The following is a 21991-nucleotide window of genomic DNA, read 5'->3' as shown; positions in this document are numbered from 1 at the left end:
CATAAGTACATTTTATTACTTTGTGCATCAACATTTTGTAAATTCAGTCTCCTAACACATTGTTTCGTATTTTGCGTGTCCTCTCAGTCACCAATTACGTCCCTTATCTGGTCTGGAAATTGATCCATGGCTTTAGTTTCGTTATCCATCAAATCTGAGGAGAATGAGCACCATAATCCTTAAGTTCAGGATAATCCTAAAGTAAATACTGAATCATAATGATGAATAAACTCCGTGGATGTCGTTTTTCAATCACAGTCACCGTAATGGAATACCCATCTGATGAGGAAACATACATAATACATAATGCGATAAAATAGTTCCAACTTGACGGAGCTTAATGCTTTCAAAAGTTTCGGATTCTTCTGATAAAATCTTTATAACAATGACAGTGACGTAAATCGCTAAAAATTACCTTACTTTTACTTACAATGTTTCATTCGTCTTCCACAATTCACTCAACGACCATATTACCGGAGTGATTGCAATTTTAGAAAAATGAGACACCTCTACTTTCTCGTTTTTGGTTTACTTTCCTACATTGCACCAAGTCTTTCCCAGGAGCAATTTGTCCGATTGTTTACCGAAGTCGGTTGTCAAGGGAGTAGCAGCACGCCATATCTTGGCAATAGCTACGGGCCGATCCCAACTGATGCAGCATATTTGGCATACCAAATTTTTGGACTGTAAGTACAATGGCATTTAGTGACGTTGTTTCAGACTATTTGCAATTATTTCAAGTTTGGAAATGTTTTAACCAGAGGTTGACACCGCCGCTCGTACGTCGCCGCTAATAAATTTGATTTCCTATTCCTTTAATATAAGGACGCCGCGCCGCAGCAAAATTGGGGTGTCGACCTCTGGTTTTAACAATAATTTGATTAACCTCATAATTAAATGCAAAACCAAAAATTATGGTATTGCATATATTTCATCAGTCCAGTGTTTGATATCTTACAACTTTTCGACATTTCTTGCACTGTACTGCAAGAAATATGCACCGTACTTTGTACTGCACTTCATTATAAGGATTGTATTGTCTAAATAATAACTTATTTATGCTTAATTATGATTTATACAGTTGGATAGTCAATCCCTGTCCTTTGTATCCGTCATGCGACGCCTTCGATAGTCCTCCAACACTCGGACAAGAACCTGTTTGTGAGGATTACACATTTCCTACAGGGAGTGGAATTTATGTCTCGCGTTTTGGTGATGCTAACCAAGCTGCAAAGTCCATCGTATTTAACTCGGCGGCAAATTTAGATGGAACTCCAAGAACAATTTCGGAGTCGATTGAAGAACTAAATCTTAGCTATGTTTCTTATTTTCACACTGGAAATCATAGTTGGACGTTGTATGAAGGTCCCAATTTCGATGGAAATTCGAGGTGTATCACAGCCGACCCTGCTGTTAATGAGCGGGGTTACGGGATAACTTATGTAGCGAATGAGGCAGGTACCGTCGGGAGTATTCGAGAAGGGTGTGATCCTCTTGTAACAGATCCAACTGCACCGACAACCATGCCCACAGCAACACCCCCCACGTCCCCAACTACAGATGGCCCCACTTCAACTACAGAAAATCCAACCAGTGGTCCAACTACGCAAGATCCAACTAGCGGTCCAACCACGCAAGATCCAACCACCGGTCCAACTACGCAAGATCCAACCAGCGGTCCAACTACGCAAGATCCAACCAGCGGTCCAACTACGCAAGATCCAACCAGCGGTCCAACTACGCAAGATCCAACCAGCGGTCCAACTACACAAGATCCAACCAGTGGTCCAACTACGCAAGATCCAACCAGCGGTCCAACTACGCAAGATCCAACCAGCGGTCCAACTACGCAAGATCCAACCAGCGGTCCAACTACGCAAGATCCAACCAGCGGTCCAACTACGCAAGATCCAACCAGCGGTCCAACTACACAAGATCCAACCAGTGGTCCAACTACGCAAGATCCAACCAGCGGTCCAACTACGCAAGATCCAACCAGCGGTCCAACTACGCAAGATCCAACCAGCGGTCCAACTACGCAAGATCCAACCAGCGGTCCAACTACCGCCACTACCAAGATCCAACCAGTGGTCCAACTACGCAAGATCCAACCAGCGGTCCAACTACGCAAGATCCAACCAGCGGTCCAACTACGCAAGATCCAACCAGCGGTCCAACTACGCAAGATCCAACCAGCGGTCCAACTACGCAAGATCCAACCAGCGGTCCAACTACACAAGATCCAACCAGTGGTCCAACCACGCAAGATCCAACCACCGGTCCAACTACGCAAGATCCAACCAGCGGTCCAACTACGCAAGATCCAACCAGCGGTCCAACTACGCAAGATCCAACCAGCGGTCCAACTACGCAAGATCCAACCAGTGGTCCAACTACGCAAGATCCAACCAGCGGTCCAACCACGCAAGATCCAACCAGCGGTCCAACCACGCAAGATCCAACCACCGGTCCAACTACGCAAGATCCAACCAGCGGTCCAACTACGCAAGATCCAACCAGCGGTCCAACTACGCAAGATCCAACCAGCGGTCCAACTACGCAAGATCCAACCAGCGGTCCAACTACGCAAGATCCAACCAGCGGTCCAACTACGCAAGATCCAACCAGCGGTCCAACTACGCAAGATCCAACCAGCGGTCCAACTACGCAAGATCCAACCAGCGGTCCAACTACGCAAGATCCAACCAGCGGTCCAACTACACAAGATCCAACCAGTGGTCCAACTACGCAAGGTCCTACAAGCGGTCCAACTACTACAGATATCCCATCCACGGCGGCACCATCCACACAACAATATGTCCGGATATTCCTGGAAACCGGTTGCCGAGGAGAAAACATTCATGTGACAAATGCTGGAGGACTTCACACAATTCCTGGAACTACTAATTATGCATCGTTTGAAGCAAGTGGACTGTAAGTATGATTTTCGGCACCTCAATTCACCGAAAACTCAATTTATTCTCTTTATACTTTTATATAGTTGGGTAGTTCATCCCTGTCAATCTCCCGTCCAATGTGATCAGCCATACCTTCCACCGGTACTAGCGAACAGTCCAATTTGTGTGGAACGAGAATTTCAGAGCGGTACCTATGTCTACGTCACCCGATTCGGGGATGCTGACCAGACAGCAAAACAAATTACTTTCTACCAGGAGACTGAACTTAACGGAACCCGACGAGTATTATCTGGGGATTCGGCGGACGTTGGGATCAGCTATGGTTCATACTTCCTCACAGGAAACCATGTGTGGACTCTGTATGACAGCTCTAATTACGAAGGGAATTATCGGTGCATTTTGCCAGAAACCGTGGTTGACGAGAGGGGATATGGTATCACATATCGTTCAGATGAGTCCGGTACCTTGGGAAGTATTCGTGAGGGATGTTGGCCTTCTGTGACCGACCCAACTGCAACAACAGGGCCTACAACACAACCAACCAGCGGTCCAACTACACAAAATCCGACCAGCGGTCCAACTTCCGCCACCACAACTTTAGTCCCCGACACATTTGACTGCTCAAATCGCACCGACGGTGTTTATCCACACCCTTCAAGTTGCGCGTCGTTTGCCATTTGTGAAGGAGGAACAAGCACCTCTTACCAATGTCCGGAACCTTTATTATTTCATCCCATTGAGTTGCGATGCGTCCTCTCCGATTGGGTCATCTGTGAATTGCAATGTTCTGGAAGACCAGATGGAGTTTATCCGCATCCCACAGAGTGTGCATCATTTTTCATTTGTCAACAAGGTTATTCTCAGGTTTTTCAATGTCCTGGGCAGCTTTTGTTTGATCCAATCGAACTAAAATGCAATCTGCCGCATTTGGTTGATTGTACTCCAACCGAATCGACTACACAACCGACACAAATGACGACCGTGCAAACGACAAGTTTCCAAACAACAACGGTTCTGACCACGACTACCACCGTACCTACGACGACCGCACGAACGACGCCAACAAGCGTGACTGTTCCAACATCTACTGAAACTTCTACGGAATCTAGTGCACCCACAATTTTTGGCAGAACTGTTTTTCTTGTTCAAATAGCTATTATATTGTCGAGAATGGTATAGAAATTAGAATGTCATTAATCGTAAGTCTACAATTATATACATCATAGGTGATACGTAACTAATAAATCAAACTATTCCACAGTAATGCTTGTTCTTAAACTAAGGACTTGACACTTAAATATTTAGAAAAACTAATAAATTACAATAATTAATTTAAAAAGTTAACGATCAAACTGCATTTTACGAAGTATTCACATTCTTCATCAAAGAATTTAAATGTCACACTCAAGTAAATAATAATGGTGTCCCAAATTCGATCGCATTTTTTGTATATCATGTTTTTTCTACACTGTACAAATATTTGACCATTTTTGACCCAACAAGCTAAACATCAACTTTAAGTTACGTACACAACAACATATATGTAATTATCAGAATTTAAAAAATTAGCATATTCATCTGTATTCTAAATATTTTCAAACGAGTTAAAATTGTATTCTGTAAATTTGCGTTACGAAATGAATAAAAAACTACTAGAAATTTGTTATATTTTGTTACCAAGTATTTGATTTAAAGCTCTCCTCACGGCTAATAAACTATTTTTCTTAGGTGAGGCAAAAGTAAACATGGGTGCCCGCAAAAAAGCGTCACCATGGTTACGGCGAAGCCTAAGTATGCTTTCGTATACACCCTTTGAAACTGTCAGCGAGGCTAGAGCCTAAACGGTTAATCCTACGCAAATGATGTAAAGAGCAATCGTGCAGAGGAGAACGAGGAGATGCAGTTTTTCAATATGCCCGATAGAAAAGTTTTATCCTTGGCTCTCAAATTTCGATTTGAAACTTTAAAATCAAAATTTGAGAGACTTGTGCCAAAGGACCATGTGCGAGAAACCTGATTTTATCACGCAGAAATCGATTGAGCATTATTTAAAACAAATCCTACTGAAATCGGTCCAAAACTGAAAAAGTTTTGATGGATGCATCTGAAACTATTTATGTTGCTAAGCATTCTTCATCAGAATTTCAATACTCCAAGCTAGTTGTTACTAGCTACCAATATAATTTTCTAGATACAAATAGCTGTGTTTACGAAATTGCCATTTTTGGCCAATGAGGAATTAGAGGGAAAATAATTTTGCGACCTTCAACTAATTTTGTAACGAAAAACAATCAAATGTCTTCATTTAAAAAAACTGACAATATTTAAAAAATAGTGTAACAATTTTGAGGAGTGCAAATAATTGTCTCAAAATGTGTATCACCTAAAATCCATGAAATAAAATAATTTTTAAAAAAACATTCTTAGGCGAGGCGCTGCTAAAAGTGAAAAACAAGGCCTATTTTTTAAATATCTCGTACCTTTATCTTTGTAACAGGAGTTGGTGGCTTTGCATCACCGCGAGGCCAAACATTTTACGCTAAGCTCTTAGCAAATAATAATATATTCGCGAGAATTAATTCGCAGGAACAAAATCTGGGTTCTCAAAATTATCATTTATCTCCTTATTCATGCGTCGGCATTTTAATTTCTTCAAATACAAACCCGTCGAAATAGTCCCACGCAACATCCACATTATAGAACCTTGCATCCCCCCATGAAATTAGGACATATATTCATTAATTACACCAGCCTCCTGAGACAGAGGGGAATTTTAAATAGCTAATGTTTCAGTATCAATTACCTTTGATTTCCTTGCACAGGTCGTCAAAACAGTAATTGTAAATGCAAACCGTGGGTCTACAATTTAAGGAACGAAATCCTATACCTAAATTAAATCCTATACTATTGGTCCTCTGCAATAGTTTTTGCAAACTCCACTTATAACCCTTTTGAAGCAATATTCGTTTATTTTAATTAGCAATAATTGAATTTTTTAGCAGCAAATTTTTATTTGTGTTGCTACTCGCTTTTGTAATAAACCGTCGCAAACGCGCATACGGAAGTAGCTTCAGACGTACTTCACCCCAAACGGTCCCACCACAACTCGGGAACACTTAATTTCACTCTATTTCACCTATAGATTAATTTTTTGTAAAAATCTCATTTTGCCCCGACCACACCCCCTGGCGACGAGGGGGTGTGGAACAACTCGGGAACACTTAATTTCACTCTATTTCATCTATAGATTAATTTTTTATAAAAATCTCATTTTGCCCCAACCACACCCTTGGCGCCTAGGGGGTGTGGCACAACTCCGGAACACATAATTTTGCTCTATTTCACCTATAGATTAAATTGCACTAAAAATCTCATTTTGCCCCAACCACACCCGCTGGCGCCGAAGGGGTGCGGCAAAATCGGGGAAACACTCAATTTCACTTAATTTCACTTAATTTCATTTAATTTCACTCAATTTCACTTAATTTTACCCATAGAATAAATTGCACTAAAAATCTCATTTTGCCCCAACCACACCCCCTGGGGCCGAGGGGGTGTGGCACAATCGGGGAAGCACTTAATTTCACTTAATTTCATTTAATTTCACTCAATTTCACCTAATTTTACCCATAGATTAAATTGCACTAAAAATCTCATTTTGCCCCAACCACACCCCCTGGCGCCGAGGGGGTGTGGCACAACTCCGGAACACATAATTTTACTCTATTTCACCTATAGATTAAATTGCACTAAAAATCTCATTTTGCCCCGACCACACCCCCTGTCGCCAAAGGGGGTGTGGTCCGGTTGCCCCCAAAAGTTGATAGGATCCTCCCCCTGGGGTCCTATGTATGATGGCGAAAACCGATTTCGATTATCTCGATCCGTTCTCCTGATATCCTGCTGACAGACAGACGGACAGACAGACAGACAGACAGACAGACAGACAGACAGACAGACAGACAGACAAAGTCTTCACATAAAGTAGCTGAAGCTACTTAATAAACGGAGTGGTATATTGCACGGTCAATATGTTTGGCCTCGCGGTAATGCAAAGCTAACAACTCCTGTTACAAAGATAAAGGTACGAGATATTTAAAAAATAGGCCTTGTTTTTCACTTTTAGCAGCGCCTCGCCTAAGAATGTTTTTTTTAAAATTATTTTATTGTAGAGTCAAAATGGCCTAGTAAATAAATTATTCATCATTTGCATTGAAATTGACTCATTGTATGTATTACATAAGAAAAATTGTGATATATTTTACATGGAACCGTGTGTACACTTTGGATAGTATTTATTACAAAGGATGTACTACTACCGAATAATTTCTTTTTCTTCTAGGACTCAGTTATCTTACAAAAGCCCAGTAGGAATTTAGAATAATGAGTGGTCCTACTTACTATTAGAAATACACACTAATTAACTGTACGGATACCATAAAATAGCGACTTATAGTCACTAAATTGCACTGATCAAGGAATAGCATGTGAATAAATGACGACCAACTAACTAAAGAACGATCGTCGAGTTACTGGTAGACTAGATATACTACACAAATACAGATCTTTATGTTTGCAAGGTACACCCAAACACGTAATATTTATCATCTCATGCATTTTCATGTCATTTTATTATCAAATCCTTCAAGTCACATTAGACTTATTCAAAACACTTTACGCCATAATCCACAACAATGTTACAACCGATGTTAAACTGTATATAATATTAAAGTTGACTCTTCCAGCTGCATTAGGGTTGAAAAGGTCAACAATCTCAGTCTCTCTGTGCTGAGGTTGGTGATAATTTATTACATCATTTACACCATATGCCATCATAAGATAAATTGGTTGTCCCTGTTGGTGGGTAGAATTTATTAATTAAACACCAAAGCAAAGATAAGTCTTAATCCCTTCCTGCCCAACTTACTCGAGTAATTTGTATATCAGACTGGTCCGACGTGGTCAGATCTCGTTCCCACTCAACCGTGGTAAAGGTTTCTAGGGGATCGTCGGCGTCATCTTCTCGCTCGAGTTGCTCAGTTCCGGTCAAAAATCTCCATGCATTTCCTGGATATACGCCCCCGATATCGTTAACAATTCCGACGTAACGCTGCAATGTGATACAAAATTGAGAAAATTGTGCATGCCAGTTAATGTATTTATTTACTCATGAAATTAAATGACAATTACGTAATCATATGCTTGGTCCCCTCCTTGAAGAATGTGGATTGCTGAGGATGAGGATGAACTAGTTGTGCTTGATTCTGGAGTAGTTGTTGGAGTCGTTGATTCTTGAGTCGTTGTGGGACTGGTTGTTGTTGTTGCTTGAGTAGTTGTGGGGGTCGTTGATTCCTGAGTAGTTGTTGGAGTGGACGCTTCTTGAGTCGTTGTGGGAGTGGTTGTTGCTTGAGTGGTGGTGGGAGTGGTGGGAGTAGTTATATCATTTGCCTTAGTTACACCAGAAATCATAAGCTCAGCTCCTTCCATGCCTCGCTTCGTATTGAGACCAATTCCCACCCACCCACCTGTTTTCACCCTCGCCCTGAACCGAATCTTGTCTCCAGTGATGGTCCATGTGAGATCGTACTCTTCGAAATCTTCATGACCAACTTGTGCCGAGGAAAAAGATACAAGGATCACTGCTAGTAGAAGGGAGAAAACCAAATATTTCGTCATTTTTATTCTTGTCGAGCAAACTAAATTATTTCTGTAATAGGACGACGAGAGAAATTTAGCAACTGTTCCTAAAATCATGTCATGTACCAGGTTTTATTCATCTTTTGACAATATATTTAGATATATCTTTCAATCACCTCTTATCTCTATTCATACCCAGAGTTCTGCCTTTTGTTCCTTGGCTTATCATTGTCCAGTTGGACCCTCTGGCTAGCATGTATAATTAGAAGCAGGTACGGATGAATCATGGTTTGAATAGTGTTGTAATGACGAGAAACGTTTAATCATTGTGATAGGGTATAAGCAATGGCAGCATCATGTGATCAATTTCTATTATTTATGTACACTACATATGATATATGACTTCTTCTTCAGTGAGGATTAGCGTAGATTATAAAAATAACTTTAAATCATGTGGCGTTCACTGAATAAAAACATTTCGGATTACTAAATCTAAAATGGAGTATGCACTTATGCATGTAGATAAGGTAGAATTCTGACGATGAATTGGTGAGTCACTTCGTTTGTGGGGCTTTAGGTTTAAGTTCGTGGGTAAGTGGTCCATCACGTCCAGCAATTACATCACCACAATATGGAATAATTTTATTGGATTCAAATTAGTGAGTATTAAATATAAATTAATTTGAAATTTCGTGAGGATGCTACTTATTGTTGGACCAGTCAGATACGCGATGTATATATGAGACGTGGAACTTCGCAATTAGTCTTTAATGGCATGAGTGTCCTTAATTATTAGTAGTCTGGCAACGAAGGAAGTGAATGAAGGCCCCCCCATTGAAGGGTCACTAACTTGTTCATAATTGTGCATAATTAATGAAAGTCATACATACATATGTTTGGACTGAAATGCAGATGCTCCTCCACGTACCAAAAAATATTATTTTAATATAATCTTTGCAACGTGATAATAACCAATTAAGTTTGAAATTTCGTTAAAATTTCTTTGAAAAGTTATCTATTTCTATATTAACAAAGATTTATTTCGTAAATGAATACCCAATAATAACTGAGAACAGTGAGAATCATCAAGATACAAACTTTTATTAAAGAAACAAAATAATAATATTATTATGACAAAGTAGCTGCAATGCAAACTCAGTTGCTTAAATTAAAGTTTGAAAAAATAAATTGTGCATGAAGTAAGTAGCAATAATGAACTGTAGCTCCAGTTCGAAGAAATTGTCCTCGTTGCAGAATTAGTCGAAGTTAGGAAATCGACTACGACAGCTAGTCTGTGTTGTGCACCGTGATCTGCGATAACGTCATTTACACCGAATGCCATCAAGAGGTAGACACGTTGATACTGCAAATTTGTAAATAGTTGGGTATTCGAATTCAACAAATTCAAAAGTAAAATATACCTCAACAATCTGAATGTCCCTAGTATCGTTTGATGTCAATTGTCTCTCCCACACGACCGTTGTGAACCACTCGAAAGGATCTTCCGGATTTAGAAACTGGTCATATGTTTCGACTGCGCTAACGAACTGCCACGCAGTTCCAGGGTACTGACTGCCAAGTCCGGTTGCAGATCCGATTCTTCTCTAATAATTAAAAAATAATCATAATGACAATTTTGCTTTTTATGAAGCCATAAAATAAATACATTGTACAGCATCCGGTAGAGTCACATATATACTCCTCGCTGATATAGATTTTCTAATAACCTCGCACTAGATTTGTAATAGTTCGTTTCTGAGTGGTACATATTTCATTCCACAACATTACCAAACCGAAATGATCGTTATTACTATGCCGGTTGAGTTATATATGTACTCCGCCTGGTAATAATTTAATACCAGTTGCCAACGAGTGTATAAATTTTATGAATATATGCAATTACTTCTGTATAGATTTCGTCAGATTGAAGCAGTTCTATTTCTTTGCTAAGATGAGCTTTCCCATCCTTCAACCCCAACCGAAGGAATGTCGTGACCGGTGGCGTTACGGATGTAGATGGCGTATCGGATGTAGGTGGCGTATCAGATGTCGGTGGCGTATCGGATGTTGGGGGCGTATCGGAGGTTGGTGGCGTATCGGAGGTCGGTGGCGTATCAGATGTCGGTGGCGTATCGGATGTTGGGGGCGTATCAGAGGTTGGTGGCGTATCAGATGTCGGTGGCGTATCGGATGTTGGGGGCGTATCGGAGGTTGGTGGCGTATCAGACGTCGGTGGCGTATCGGATGTTGGGGGCGTATCGGAGGTTGGTGGCGTATCAGATGTCGGTGGCGTATCGGATGTTGGGGGCGTATCGGAGGTTGGTGGCGTATCAGATGTCGGTGGCGTATCGGATGTTGGGGGCGTATCGGAGGTTGGTGGCGTATCAGATGTCGGTGGCGTATCGGATGTTGGGGGCGTATCGGAGGTTGGTGGCGTATCAGATGTCGGTGGCGTATCGGATGTTGGGGGCGTATCGGAGGTTGGTGGCGTATCAGATGTCGGTGGCGTATCGGATGTTGGGGGCGTATCGGAGGTTGGTGGCGTATCAGATGTCGGTGGCGTATCGGATGTTGGGGGCGTATCGGAGGTTGGTGGCGTATCAGATGTCGGTGGCGTATCGGATGTTGGGGGCGTATCGGAGGTTGGTGGCGTATCAGATGTCGGTGGCGTATCGGATGTTGGGGGCGTATCGGAGGTTGGTGGCGTATCAGATGTCGGTGGCGTATCGGATGTTGGGGGCGTATCGGAGGTTGGTGGCGTATCAGATGTCGGTGGCGTATCGGAGGTTGGTGGCGTATCAGATGTCGGTGGCGTATCGGATGTTGGGGGCGTATCGGATGTAGGTGGCGTATCAGATGTCGGTGGCGTATCGGACGTTGGTGGCGTGTCGGAGGTTGGTGGCGTGTCGGAGGTTGGTATCGTATCGGATGTTGGGGGCGTATCGGACGTTGGTGGCGTTGGAGGCGTGTCGGACGTTGGTGGCGTTGGAGGCGTGTCGGACGTTGGTGGCGTTGGAGGCGTGTCGGACGTTGGTGGCGTTGGAGGCGTGTCGGACGTTGGTGGCGTGTCGGATGTAGGTGGCGTTGGAGGCGTGTCGGATGTAGGTGGCGTATCGGACGTTGGGGGCGTGTCGGACGTTGGTGTCGTGTCGGATGTAGGTGGCGTATCGGACGTTGGGGGCGTGTCGGACGTTGGTGTCGTGTCGGATGTAGGTGGCGTATCGGACGTTGGGGGCGTGTCGGACGTTGGTGGCGAGTTTGTAGTTGGTGGGGCGCCTGTTGTCGTTGTTGAACTTGGGGTTGTTGTTGTTGGCACAATTGTAGTTGTCGTAATGTCAAATGACTTTACCACCCCCGCAAACCATTAGTTCAGAACCATTCATCCCTCTGTTCTCACTTAATCCGATTCCAACCCAGCCTCTCGTTCTTGCTCTAATCCTGAAAATAATTTTATCCCCTTGGATGTCCCATTTTAAGTCGTAATCGTTGAAACCGGCATGACCAACCTGTGCTGATAAACAGGTTACAAAGGTAAGAATGAGAGAAGTTGATACTATTATTTTCTTCAACATTTTTAACTTATAATTGAACGCGTTTTATTGCAAACGATGCGCACTGCCCAATTAGAAAAGGTTAACTATTTCTCATAATTCCCAATCGCGTCCGGAGATTTATCCGTGAAAGTTATTTTATTAAAATGATAATTATTGTTTTGGTGTTGAATGTAATCTTAAGCTCCGTGATTTCCCCGAGCTTAATATGATACGCCATTCCGTCAGGATAAATGATACACATGAAAAAGTAAGCATCCACTTTATCTATTGCTTCTGACCTTAATCCCTTCCTGGTTAAACAGGTTAACGATGCCGAGTACGCAAATTATAAAAATGTTGATCAAGGCGACTGATGTCACCATTTGCATATTTGGAGGCTCCGAGAAACGATTATTTATAAGTACGTACGTCTAATTGTGATGGATGGTCAGCATGATGTAAAATTTGTTAGTTATTTATTGCAGGGATTTATTTCGAAGATCCATAAACTTATTGACGTCTGGAATTTAATCTATGCATATTATTCAATTAAAATATTCATCAGACATCGTCACCTTTTTATGCTCAACTTCATCATTCATTGCTGTGTACCGAGGTTTTGAATCACCAGCAGGTAAATGAAGAGGCCCCAAAGAGACGGGCATGTGGTTTTGCGTGAAAATTTCCAAATTGTGTAAATGTATCTTGTAGCCCTTGAGGTCGCGAGTAAAAGCTGTCATGCCACCTAATATTCTATGCTGGGCAGCAAATCAAGGTCAAAGATCAATTGATTTGCCCTGTTTTTTTTCAATTAGCTCTCATTTCCCTAAAGCTGCGTTTATGCGTTACTCCTGCATAACTTGCGCCATAGTTAAATTATAACATTAGGGCAAGTTAACAAGGAGTGAAGTATAAACCCACCTTAATCGTTGATAAGTTTTTCCAATTCTTTATTTCTGTTGTAAAATAATTATAACGAGCTATATTTTCAGATTGGTTTAAATCTTGAAAAGTGTGTAAGAAAGGATGAATAATTAACATTGATCATAATTTGTAGGTGTCCATTAATCAATTGCAGTGATAATGCGTCAAAATTTTTATACACATATCGTGAAGTAACACATAGTATATTGTATATGTATTATTATGTATGCATCTTATTATCAGACATTACTAATACGGAGATTGGACCACTTCAGCATTTTGTTAAACCAGGTTATCTAATAAATAGTTCTACTTCTGACTCATTATGCGAGCAGATAGGATAATATATTATAAATAGAACATCAACCTATAAAATTCCTCTGATTTATTATATACATATGCTCGTTTTACGCTGTGTACATAGCTAATTAAGTCTAAATTCCAAAAATAAGTTATATATATTTAACTTTCGGGATACTTGTGAGAGTTTTAGGCGCAGGATATTATAATTTGTAAAATTTGACCGACAACAAAATTCATGGGAAAATTGCATACAATCTCTGAACTTTTAATTTTGTGAAAAAATTCATCCTTGCATCACCCCCTTAGAAAAAACCACGGAAAACAAAATGTTATGCACCCTGTGTGGTCATATCATGTATAATATAAAAAAAACATTAGTTTCATTTAAAACACGTCGCTTTAATATTCTTATGACTCTAAGGAAGTTTTCCTGAAAGGGTTTGTTTCGAAGGTATAAACTTGTCCAGAAGACTTCTTACAATACAATCATTTTTACAACTGAAACAAAGATCATGTCATGTTGATGAGTTGGAGGCAAACCCGTGGTTAAAATTATATACTTTTGTCGGTCGACATTATCAGCTCAATATTACTACCGTATCTTCTGATAAGAAAGGTAATAATTCTGCAACATGAGCATTAACTAGTATACGAATTACTATCTTCATGAATATACTTATTTTGACCTTGAAATGTTTGACGTTTATCGACACTGAAAATTTTCCACAGTTCGTACAAATTTATTAAAGTTAACTGCGGAATTCTGCACATACGTTTTGAAATACTTTCAGACAAATAAAAATCGTACGAATAGAAGGTAACTTTGGCCAACGCAAAAATCAATTATAAGGTGTCCATAAATACGTATAATGTATAAATATTTCTGATTAAAATGAATCGAATTCGTTTTTTATGGATATTTTCTGTCTTCCTAAGTAATATAGGGAAAAATGTTATTATTAGATAGATGTATCCTGTATATACATCAAAAAATTTCATTACAGAATTAGTCAGTACCCGAAGAATTATGTTTACACAAGGTGAGACCCTCTGCTCACAAGTTACCAAACATTTAGCATAATTTATTTAACCAAGCACTATTTCATTCATCTAAATTTCACTAATATTCATGACCATAGGGCGGATATGTATGTACTTAAATTCCTCAAAATATGTATGTAATATGTGCTTAAAAAACACGAAAATATGCACATAAAAAATATTTTTCAATTGCAATTTTCTACTGTATTTATATTTAATTGTCCAGACCTTTTAAATTGTTAGCACCCTTATCAACGAAGTATTAAATATTTCATTTTAATCTTCAGCTAATGACCCATAAAGCGACATTAGTTATATTTAGAGGTTTTCAGGGGTAATTTTTTGACTTGAAAAATGGGGCAAACTGGATTTGCTAATCGTTCACATGAATTGAACACCACTATCATTACTTTAACTACTCAATAAAGAGAAATATTTTCACATAAAAAACCTTGAAATGTATTAAAATATGTATTTTTGGAAAAAGGCTCGATTATGTAGAAAAATATGTGCATGTACGAAAAAAAACCTCAAAATATGTATGAAAATATGTATATGTAAGTATACTAAAATATGTAAAATATGGAAAACCATGTTTGAATTTTTGAGATCACGCTTCGATGGGATGTCAGTATACAAAGTTTTAGTACGATCTGATTTGATATGAAAAAGTTAGAAATACATACATATCCGCCCTCTGTTCATGACTCACAATCAGTCCCAGAACTTTTCTCCATTACCACAGTATTTATCAAAATCCATTGATACGTATTCGTTAATCCTAATCTTACTCTTTAAAATATAGAAATGATAGAAAAGTTGCATGCAAAATTTCCTAATGTACATCAATCAGTTGTCGTATCTGGACCAGGTTGGTTTGAGAGAAGCTATGACGTTCCCGATATTTTAAATTTCTACAAGTCATATTTCAATATTGGTTATCACCTCTTCCTCGTCCCTTTCCGTTATCGCTTGATTAAAGGAAATATCAACGATGTGGAAAAATCTACGGTTGCAGGAAAAACTCATTGTTATAACATGCACCAGAATAAAGCTCAAAAGGTAGGTCTGGCAAAAATTAATTGCATATGCAAAACCATTGTTAATGACAAAACCCATTTAACCTACAGATATTAACTGCAATTTTCACACCTGTCGTATTTTTTGGGTTTATTACGCGCCTAAGAAGATTTCCATACTATAAATTAACTCGTACCGTCCATCCAGCTGCGTATTTCAAGGTATGCATCGATCTGAGCGACATCCTTCTCAAATTAATCTTCATGCAAAATATGTGGTTCGGCTCGACAAAGTTTCTTAAGATTTCACAGTTTATCACAAACAACCGACACATGAAGATATTTCAAAATAAAGAAAAGGTACTCTTAACAGATGTTCAATTTCAACTAATTTGGGCTAAAAACAAATTTATTTACCACAGATAACTTCAAAATGCTGCACTTACGTCATCTGTCTGGCCCCTTTAATTGTGGGATTAATTTCTCGTATAATGTACGAAACGGGACAATCTCACTCAACCCCTTTCATATCTCGCTATGTCGCAGAGGGTCGGTTTAAATTCTTCTTGGACAAGGCGGCGTCTGCGTCTGTCCGTTCTTCAAGAATGCAGGATTCGATGAATTCACTTGATTACGTGGTGGCCATACTCACCTTATTTTTCTCTATAATTTCGTCAACATCAACCTATTTTGCAGAAGGTCTACTTCTCATGGGGTGCCTCACTTTATGGACAGCGGTCATCGGGTTCGAGACCTTCATAACAAATCACGGAAGTCAAAGGCCAACCTCAGTCCTCAACGAGTACCAAGTTTTAAAGAATTTTTGCCGTCTAATAAACGACGCGATATCTCCTTTGGTTTTTGTATATATTTTAAACGGAATTGTTTATTATTCAAATTATATCAATGGGGTTTTCATCGTGGATAATTCGACATCCGATAAACTTTCTACGCTATACTTTGTCTTTAATTTTATTGTCATTTTATATTTATGCGGCGATCTAGCGGCAAGACCTTCTAACGTCATAAAGAAGTGGTTAGAAGGCCAGACTCGGACGGACCAAAATGGTGGCCTTGGCGTAAAGGAATTTATCATGATTTTGTACGACTCGTCTCATCATACGGTGGCAGTTAACGGAATGTGTTTCACTTTGCATTGGGCAACAATTTTCGGCGTAATTAATTAAAATCTAATATGAACTTTTTGAAATGAAGAGCTACTTACACATTGCATAATGTATTTTCTTAAATATTACAGATTGTTGGAACGGTTGTGACTTATTTTGTCATATGCGGAACTTCTGACCTTAGGGGAAAAGAATGGCCGCAATGAATAACAAATTTTCAACTATAAATATGTGCATACTAATTTACATAGACGCTTTTTCATTAATCATTGATTCTTAGGAGGATTCTTAGGCCTTGAAATCTACAATCAGCGTACCCACAATCTAATAACAAATTGTTTTTAGCATAGTAAAATTTAGGTTTGATAGTAATAAAGCAATTTTAAATTTGGAAAAGTAAAATTGGCCTTAAAAATATGCATTCGTCCCCCCCACCAACAAATATTTACTTTCGTACAGTTATTATATATACATAAGTACAGTACAATTCCCAGTACAACGTCATGCTCAATAAATTCCCAATGCATATATTTAGCACTCGATTCGTACACCCTAATTTCTATTTCTAGATATTTACATCACTCAATTACTTAAGAGCATGTTCTTGTGTAACTTATTGAATTTCTAACACGGAATTCAATCGATCATTGTTAAATCTTTCTTTATTTTAATAGGCATGCATATGTAAACTCAAGTGTGTAAAAGTGTTTGCGGTGGAAATTTATGTAATTATTTGAAATTGAATTTCAAAAATTGTAATCCATTATGATGACAATAAGTTGTTTACCTGGTTTAACGAATTATATTGCAATATATTGATATGACAATATATTGTCATAATTTGTTTCATGGTATCATAGTAAGCACTGTGAACAAGTCACTAATCAGGGGATACATACATAACTTCCAGAGTAAAGCTGGTTTTAGGAAAGTAGGTAATTTTTAAACTCAAGTACCCATAAGAAATCAGTAAGAAGTATTAAATACTTAAAAACAGTATACATGAATGTCATTTATAAGGTATCTCACTTTCTGACTCTCCAATTATTTAGCTTTACATATTTTTCTAATTTTTCATACCAAGATCTTCACTACAAAATTTTATTAAATGAAAGGCATAAAATCGTGATAAGTGTTCCATTATATTTCCAGATAATAAATAAACAACTCGAAGTTGAACAAAATGAAATTTACTCCAGAGCATCTTGTAGAATTAGGAATGGCTCAAGAGAATGAAGAATATTCAGATATTCTAAATTTGTACACGGCGTATTTCAACATCGGATACTACATCTGCTTTATCCCATTCCGTTGTACTTATCGTGTCTGGGACGTAGTGCAATACAAACAGGTTACACGACTAGTCCAATGTCAGATAGTTCGACATAAAGCATTCCTAAAGGTTACGTATTTTAAATAGAATTCTTACAATGCTACGTGCACAAATTAAGAAGTTATTTCATTTTGCAGATTATTACTTTGATAGAAACATTTATCGTACTTTTCGGATTTTCCACATCTGCCAGGTCATTTCCATACGACAAACTAACCAGTTCTATCCACCCAGTTGCATATTTTAAGATTTTTACCGAAGTGAGTGAATTTATTTACAAAATAATGTTCATCAAGAGTTTATGGTTCGGATCGACCAAATTTCTCAAGATTTTCCAATTCATTATAAATCACCGACATCTGGAAACGTTTAAAACAAAAAGAGTGGTAACTTTATGACTCATAAATTATGAGCTAACTTTATCGAATCTGTAAACTACAAACTAACAAAATATATGAATTTCCCTTCAGATTACATCAAAATGGTGCACCTATGTCATTTGCATGACACCATTACTTGTGGGATTGGTCATTCGCTTATTGGACGAAGTAGAACAGTCTCATTTGACCACATTCATATCTAGATACATAGCTCTAGGTCGATTTAAATTCTTTCTGGAGACATCAAATTACGCCATCCCGCCATCAATTGAACAATTAAATTTCTTGGATTGCATAGCTGCCATCGCCAGCTTTATCTGCACCCAGATTTCCGCATTTTATTCATACTTTGCTGAGGGTCTCCTTCTCATGGGGTGTCTCACTTTGTGGACGGCAGTTAAAAATTTTCAGACGTGGGTGGAACTGAAGGGTGGAACAACGTCAATAAATTTGGTCATTAAAGAATACGACGCATTAAAAGAATTTTGTCATTTGATTAACGATGCGACATCCAACATAGTTTTCGGCTTCGTGTTAAATGGAATTATGTATTACTCAAGTTACATCAATTTAATTTTTATAGTAGAGAATTCTACGTCAGATAAGCTTTCTACTCTATTTTACGCTGTCAACTTTTGCACAATTTTATTTTTTTGTGGTGATCTGTCAGAAAGGGCTGGGTGCATGAGAAGGTGGTTGCAATGCCAGATCCAAACAGAACAGAACCATGGAATCAGGATGAAGGAATTTGTGATGATTTTGCATGACTCCTCTGATCATACAGTAGCAATTAGTGGGATCTGTTTTAAGCTTTATTGGACAACAATATTCAGTGTAATTTTCAGAATATCACATTTTGTATATTGGGAAAAGTAATTCGTTTCATTATTTGCAGATTGTTGGGACCATAGTGACTTACTTTGTCATATGCACAACATCAGGTTTAAAAGGGCATGAGTGGTTAGATTAAAAGTATACGTAATCGTATATATGAGTTAGTTTTGGTAGTCTAATAAATCAAAAATCATTGTTTTAAATTTAGTAGTAAGGGATAATTCATTTACGACTTTAAAATGTTGCTAAATATTTTGTTGCTAATAAAGGCTATTATAGTTAAATTAACTACAATTTGAATGCATTACAAAACTATTGAGTAGAAAGATACACAAACGTTTGCCTTGACAAGGACAAAAGCGAATACATGAATGTATGCACATGTGTGTAAGGTTGTTATAAATATTTAGGAGACAAACAAAACGGTTCTGCGGAGCATGTTTTCAGTTAAACAAGAGAAAAGCTAAAGAGATTAAGATAAGAATTTACGATCGGAACTAAATATTTGCACATTCGGATTCAATGACGACAAAATCCAAGTTCAACGAATTTTTGGTTTATGTAAATATGATTTTCATTTGTCATAGTCATTTACTGTGAGATAGTCATTTTCTGAGGATGAGTCCTGCATATGCGTATCCAATGTACATATGCACGTTCGCTCAAGCTGAATTTTAATTTTGAATATAAAATTAAATAATGCATTCTCAGGTCTTTGAATTGGTATTACATGATACAACTACATCATCAAAATGGATTTATATACATATTTATATCAATCAAACCAGTTATTTATTCAATCTTCACAGAGATGTACAAAATTTTGAAAATTATAAAACCCATTACAAAATCAAGTAATAAACAAGACAAAATCAACAACAGCAAAGTTTCAAGTTTTCCATAACATTTAAACTCGTAAATAGTACGGACTGGAGTGGAAAGTTTGTCGCTGGTAACGACTCCCACCTGACGAAGGAGGTGGGGCACCCCCACTGCTGCTACTGCTGCTGCTTCCACTGCTACCACCACCGGGTGGGAGGAGTGGTCCCTGGAGTGGTGAGTATGGCTTGTCGCTCGGGAAATGAGCCACTGTCTTCTGAACAGGCTCGTACTGCAAATTAACCGTTGGTGTCCCTTGTTGAGACTTGATGTCATCCTTCTGAGCCTCATAAGTCTGATCGGGCTTCTTCAGCTTCAAGTTAATCTGCGTTCCTTGTCCTTGCGATGGCTTGAATCCGGCCTTGATGAGTTCCTCAATCTTGTAGTTGGGGATATCGACATCGATAACTTGCTTCTGTCCGGCAGGTCCTTCCAACCACAAGATGTGTTCTGAGCGGAGAGAAATTTGGTTGGGGTCGACTCCTTCACAGGAAAATTTAAAGGATCCCGATCCTGGCGCAGTCTCTTGTGATTTGCATTGGACTTGCAGATTTCCTCCAGAACCACCGCCGCCGCTGCTACTTCCGCCATCGCCACCTGAGCTCGGAGCTAATCCACCAGAACTGGATGATGATGATGAGCTGTAACTCGGTGCTGGGGCGGATGGTGGGGGTTGAGCAGCGGCAGGTTGGGGGGCCGGTTGTTGAGGGGCAGGACCTTAATTATCATGAAAAATCGTATATTAGAATTTAGTAATCATAATATTCGTAAGATACGTGCATACCTGCGCTGGCATAATTTGGAGCAGAACCACCACCGCCACCGCTTGGGCTCGAAACAGCCACGGCTGCAGAAGGGGCACCCCCACCGCCGCCATAATATTGAGGTTTTGGCAGAGCCGCCACCACACCCACGGTCACCAGGAGAAGAAGTACTCTCTGAAATAGATGTGATTTTAGACATTACAATTTTTTCCGTATGAAAAATATCCAAAATATTGCACACCTTATCCATCATTGTCTACAAAATGAAACAAAATCTTCAGTTTTTCTTGGAATCAAATGCAAACAAGGAGAAGATGAGCACGCTGAATGAATGTTGAATGGGCTGTTGACCAGTGCTTAAATACACTGTATCAAAGGTAATGAAGTGCTTTAATTATCTGGTTTAAATTCAAAGTACTTTCAATTAACATAACGACGCATGGAACGACCAAGAAGCGAATTTGTGCCAGTGTCGAATTGGTCAACATCTTTGTATTATGAATTCCTCAGGCGAAACATTACAATTGTGACCACAGTGACCGAATGCATGACACTTGTCCACATACTTGTCAGGTGCATGGAGAAGATGCATAGTTTAGTACTTAAACTTGTAGAATTGCGTAATTGGAGATGCCCCATATATTGCATAACTTGTAGTAATGTTCCCTTTCGATTTCTCTGTTTATGTATTTATAATTTAGCTTAGTGTGTCAATGACAGCTAAACTTCTGTGTAACAGATTACTATGCACTTAATTAGCCTTCGTAACTGTTACAACTTCACACAACGTGAAAAAATTGTCGGGTACAATCAACACTACAAAACTTGTCAATTATCATTTGTTAACTTGTGCAAATAAGATCGTCATGAAATGCAGTGGGTTTGCTCTTTACTTCACTCAATCTTTCAGATGGAAGTGCAGTCTAGACTTTGGTACTTTGGTAAACATTTTGAGATTTAAATTCATCATGGAGAATGTGACAAAACCTTAAGTTATGATCATTCAATCTTTATAAAAGTAAACCGTACCTAACGATTACTCCTACTTAATGGGAATTTATGTAGTCTGCAATTTATAGATGCAAGTCCCTTAAGAGAATATTTTTACAATTCTATTAAGGATGAAACCTGGCCGAAAACCGTGTCAAATAATTTGGAAGGTTTACTTTTGAAAAATAGAATAAGAGCACAATCCTTTATTATTTGATTGATGAACTGTTCGTATTTGAGCAGATAAAAACTAATGCTTTTATCTACGTATGTATAATCAAATCCATAATTACAGGGTGTGTGTTTGTG

The 21991-nt window shown here is 38.9% G+C and overlaps 5 protein-coding genes across 6 annotated transcripts; 2 read left to right on the top strand and 3 right to left on the bottom strand.

The window, feature by feature from the left end:
• The first annotated feature begins 330 nt into the window (after positions 1–330).
• Positions 331–4262, top strand: LOC110863437 (mucin-2). Of its 2 annotated transcripts, none has more exons than XM_035860797.1 (4): positions 331–686; positions 1082–1704; positions 2091–2934; positions 3002–4262. In XM_035860797.1, exons 1-4 carry the CDS (start codon positions 499–501, stop codon positions 4095–4097), a joined length of 2751 nt encoding a protein of 916 aa, XP_035716690.1. In that variant the 5' UTR covers positions 331–498; the 3' UTR covers positions 4098–4262. The 2 variants fall into 2 exon arrangements, with proteins under 2 accessions (XP_035716690.1, XP_035716686.1); XM_035860793.1 differs by having other exon boundaries at positions 336–686; positions 1082–2055.
• A 2928-nt stretch (positions 4263–7190) lies between these two features.
• Positions 7191–8645, bottom strand: LOC118433769 (cell wall integrity and stress response component 2-like). The gene is made up of 3 exons (XM_035845998.1): positions 8109–8645; positions 7846–8028; positions 7191–7772 (listed from the first exon to the last, which is right to left on the bottom strand). Exons 1-3 carry the CDS (start codon positions 8592–8594, stop codon positions 7593–7595), a joined length of 849 nt encoding a protein of 282 aa, XP_035701891.1. The 5' UTR covers positions 8595–8645; the 3' UTR covers positions 7191–7592.
• Positions 8646–9723: 1078 nt separating this feature from the next.
• On the bottom strand, positions 9724–12127 carry LOC110863428 (vegetative cell wall protein gp1). The gene is made up of 4 exons (XM_022112739.1): positions 11905–12127; positions 10459–11831; positions 9977–10159; positions 9724–9918 (listed from the first exon to the last, which is right to left on the bottom strand). Exons 1-4 carry the CDS (start codon positions 12125–12127, stop codon positions 9724–9726), a joined length of 1974 nt encoding a protein of 657 aa, XP_021968431.1.
• Positions 12128–13965: 1838 nt separating this feature from the next.
• Positions 13966–16886, top strand: LOC110842255. Its single transcript, XM_022087968.2, has 5 exons — positions 13966–14355; positions 15162–15418; positions 15487–15735; positions 15798–16550; positions 16634–16886. Exons 1-5 carry the CDS (start codon positions 14283–14285, stop codon positions 16706–16708), a joined length of 1407 nt encoding a protein of 468 aa, XP_021943660.2. The 5' UTR covers positions 13966–14282; the 3' UTR covers positions 16709–16886.
• Positions 16887–19812: 2926 nt separating this feature from the next.
• LOC110863182 (transcription factor SOX-3) lies at positions 19813–21076 on the bottom strand. Its single transcript, XM_022112432.2, has 3 exons — positions 20934–21076; positions 20713–20866; positions 19813–20645 (listed from the first exon to the last, which is right to left on the bottom strand). The coding sequence occupies exons 1-3, from the start codon at positions 20943–20945 to the stop codon at positions 19957–19959; spliced, it is 855 nt and encodes a 284-aa protein (XP_021968124.1). The 5' UTR covers positions 20946–21076; the 3' UTR covers positions 19813–19956.
• Positions 21077–21991: the final 915 nt, after the last annotated feature.

Source organism: Folsomia candida, unplaced genomic scaffold (assembly GCF_002217175.1).
Source record: "Folsomia candida strain VU population unplaced genomic scaffold, ASM221717v1 Fcan01_Sc001, whole genome shotgun sequence".
NCBI lineage: Eukaryota > Metazoa > Arthropoda > Collembola > Entomobryomorpha > Isotomidae > Folsomia > Folsomia candida.
This window is presented reverse-complemented; position numbering and strand designations above follow the sequence as displayed.